Source organism: Vicia villosa, linkage group LG3, assembly GCF_029867415.1.
Source record: "Vicia villosa cultivar HV-30 ecotype Madison, WI linkage group LG3, Vvil1.0, whole genome shotgun sequence".
Taxonomy (NCBI): domain Eukaryota; kingdom Viridiplantae; phylum Streptophyta; class Magnoliopsida; order Fabales; family Fabaceae; genus Vicia; species Vicia villosa.
The window spans coordinates 24,946,027-24,947,957 of record NC_081182.1 but is presented as its reverse complement, the minus strand read 5'-3'; the positions used below and the strand labels follow the sequence as shown (position 1 = coordinate 24,947,957).

At 41.9% G+C, this 1,931-nt stretch overlaps 1 protein-coding gene across 1 annotated transcript; it reads left to right on the top strand.

Annotated features, from left to right (window-relative positions):
- Nucleotides 1-517: 517 nt before the first annotated feature.
- LOC131655189 (zinc finger protein CONSTANS-LIKE 4-like) lies at nt 518-1,684 on the top strand. Its single transcript, XM_058925084.1, has 2 exons — nt 518-1,191; nt 1,295-1,684. The coding sequence occupies exons 1-2, from the start codon at nt 583-585 to the stop codon at nt 1,568-1,570; spliced, it is 885 nt and encodes a 294-aa protein (XP_058781067.1). The 5' UTR covers nt 518-582; the 3' UTR covers nt 1,571-1,684.
- Nucleotides 1,685-1,931: the final 247 nt, after the last annotated feature.

Here is a 1,931-nt window from a genome sequence, read left to right as displayed (position 1 = left end):
TATTTTTCAAAAAAAAAACAAAAAAGACTTGTAATAAAAGATGAAATTAATAAAATTTTATAAAAATAATTTTTATAATATTTCGGAATAAATTTTTTCAATAAAAAACAATTTTAGCTCTTTCTACGCAAGTTACTAGCAACACTTATCCAAATGAAATAGAGGAAAAGACGAAAAGCGTAAAAGAGAAAATTACATGCAGGACAATAAAGTGTCCGTGTCAGACTGTAAGAAGGCCTAGTTTAAGCTATGAGGCGCGGGGTCCAGCTAGAAAAAGACATTACGTTGGAATTGGAACATGCCACCGAACGGTTTGATTCGGTTCGGTCCGGTCCGGTCCAAAAAGCGTTCGTCCCCCTCACGGCTTTGCAACCTTCAACCCTTCTCCACTTCAATTCAATTCAAAATTCATTTCACTTTAGCTAATCCTCATCCACGTGTCAACTTCCAATTCGCCATCACCTAGATCTCCCGGTCCCACCACACCAGCTAGATTTGAATTGAACTCAAACAAGTAAACATCTTACCCTTTACACATTAACAACACTTCTTCTTTCCAACAACCAAAAAACTCTTCCAAAAATGTCTTCCAAACTCTGTGACTCATGCCAATCCGCCACCGCGACTCTCTACTGCCGCCCTGACTCCGCCTTCCTCTGCGCCGCCTGTGACTCCAAAGTTCACGCCGCTAACAAACTCGCCTCCCGCCACCCTCGCGTCACTCTCTGCGAAGTCTGCGAGCAAGCACCTGCACATGTCACGTGTAAAGCCGACGCCGCCGCTCTCTGCATCTCCTGCGACCGTGACATCCACTCTGCTAATCCCCTCGCCGCTCGCCACGAGCGTCTTCCTATTACTCCTCTCTTAGAATCCACCTTTTCTCAATCCGAGAAACCGCTTCACAATAACAAGCACTACGATGATTCTATTAACGATGAAGCCGAAGCTGCTTCGTGGTTGATAACCGATCCTAAGGCGGATCTAAACTCATCTCCTTATATATTCTCAGATTCCGAAGCTATTCCGTTTATGGATCTTGATTACGGTGTTATCGAACATAAAAACGTCGACGGTGTAGTTCCCGATCACGCTAACTTTGATCTTTTCGCTTTTGCTTTCAAAAACAACAACGTGCAGTCACATACGGAGGTAGAGACACCGACGCCGTCACAGTCGCAGATTAGTCACAGTGTAAGAGATCTCAGATCTGATATTCTGAACATTAGTTTTATTTAGAAATTTAGAAATATTCAATAGGTGATTTACTTGTTGTGTTTCTATTGTGAATAATCAGGTGGTGTCATCGTCGATGGAGGTCGGAGTTGTTCCCGACGGAGATGTTGTATCGGAGATATCAAACGGTGGATACGTCAAGGCGGTGGCGGCGGATCGGGAAGCGAAGGTAATGAGGTATAGGGAGAAGAGGAAGAATCGAAGGTTCGAGAAGACTATTCGTTACGCTTCTCGTAAAGCTTATGCGGAAACTAGGCCAAGGATCAAAGGGAGGTTTGCGAAGCGTACCGGTGCTGTTGATTCTACTGGTGGATACGGCGTCGTTCCCTCTTGTTAATTTTATTTTCTTTTCTTTTGTGATGTTGATTTCTTTGCTTCTTTTTCAATTTTCATTTTCTGCTCTCTGCTGTAAATAACTTTTTGTTCGTTTTAATCATGTGCGTAATGTAAATTTGCAAACTGATCTATCTGCCAACGATTTTGTATGGTTTTTGGGAAGAGTTATGATGGCGAATCCTTGTTCGGCTATGGCTGCTATTTAGATTTGCATGTCTGCATGTGATTAACGTATCTATTTCTGGAGAACTTTTTGCTTAGGACGTGTGATTACATGATTTTTTTAATCACAAATCATAATTTTAATCATGCCCTAGTACCACGCAGTACTGTACTAATAGCATTTGTTTATGTTTGTCTAA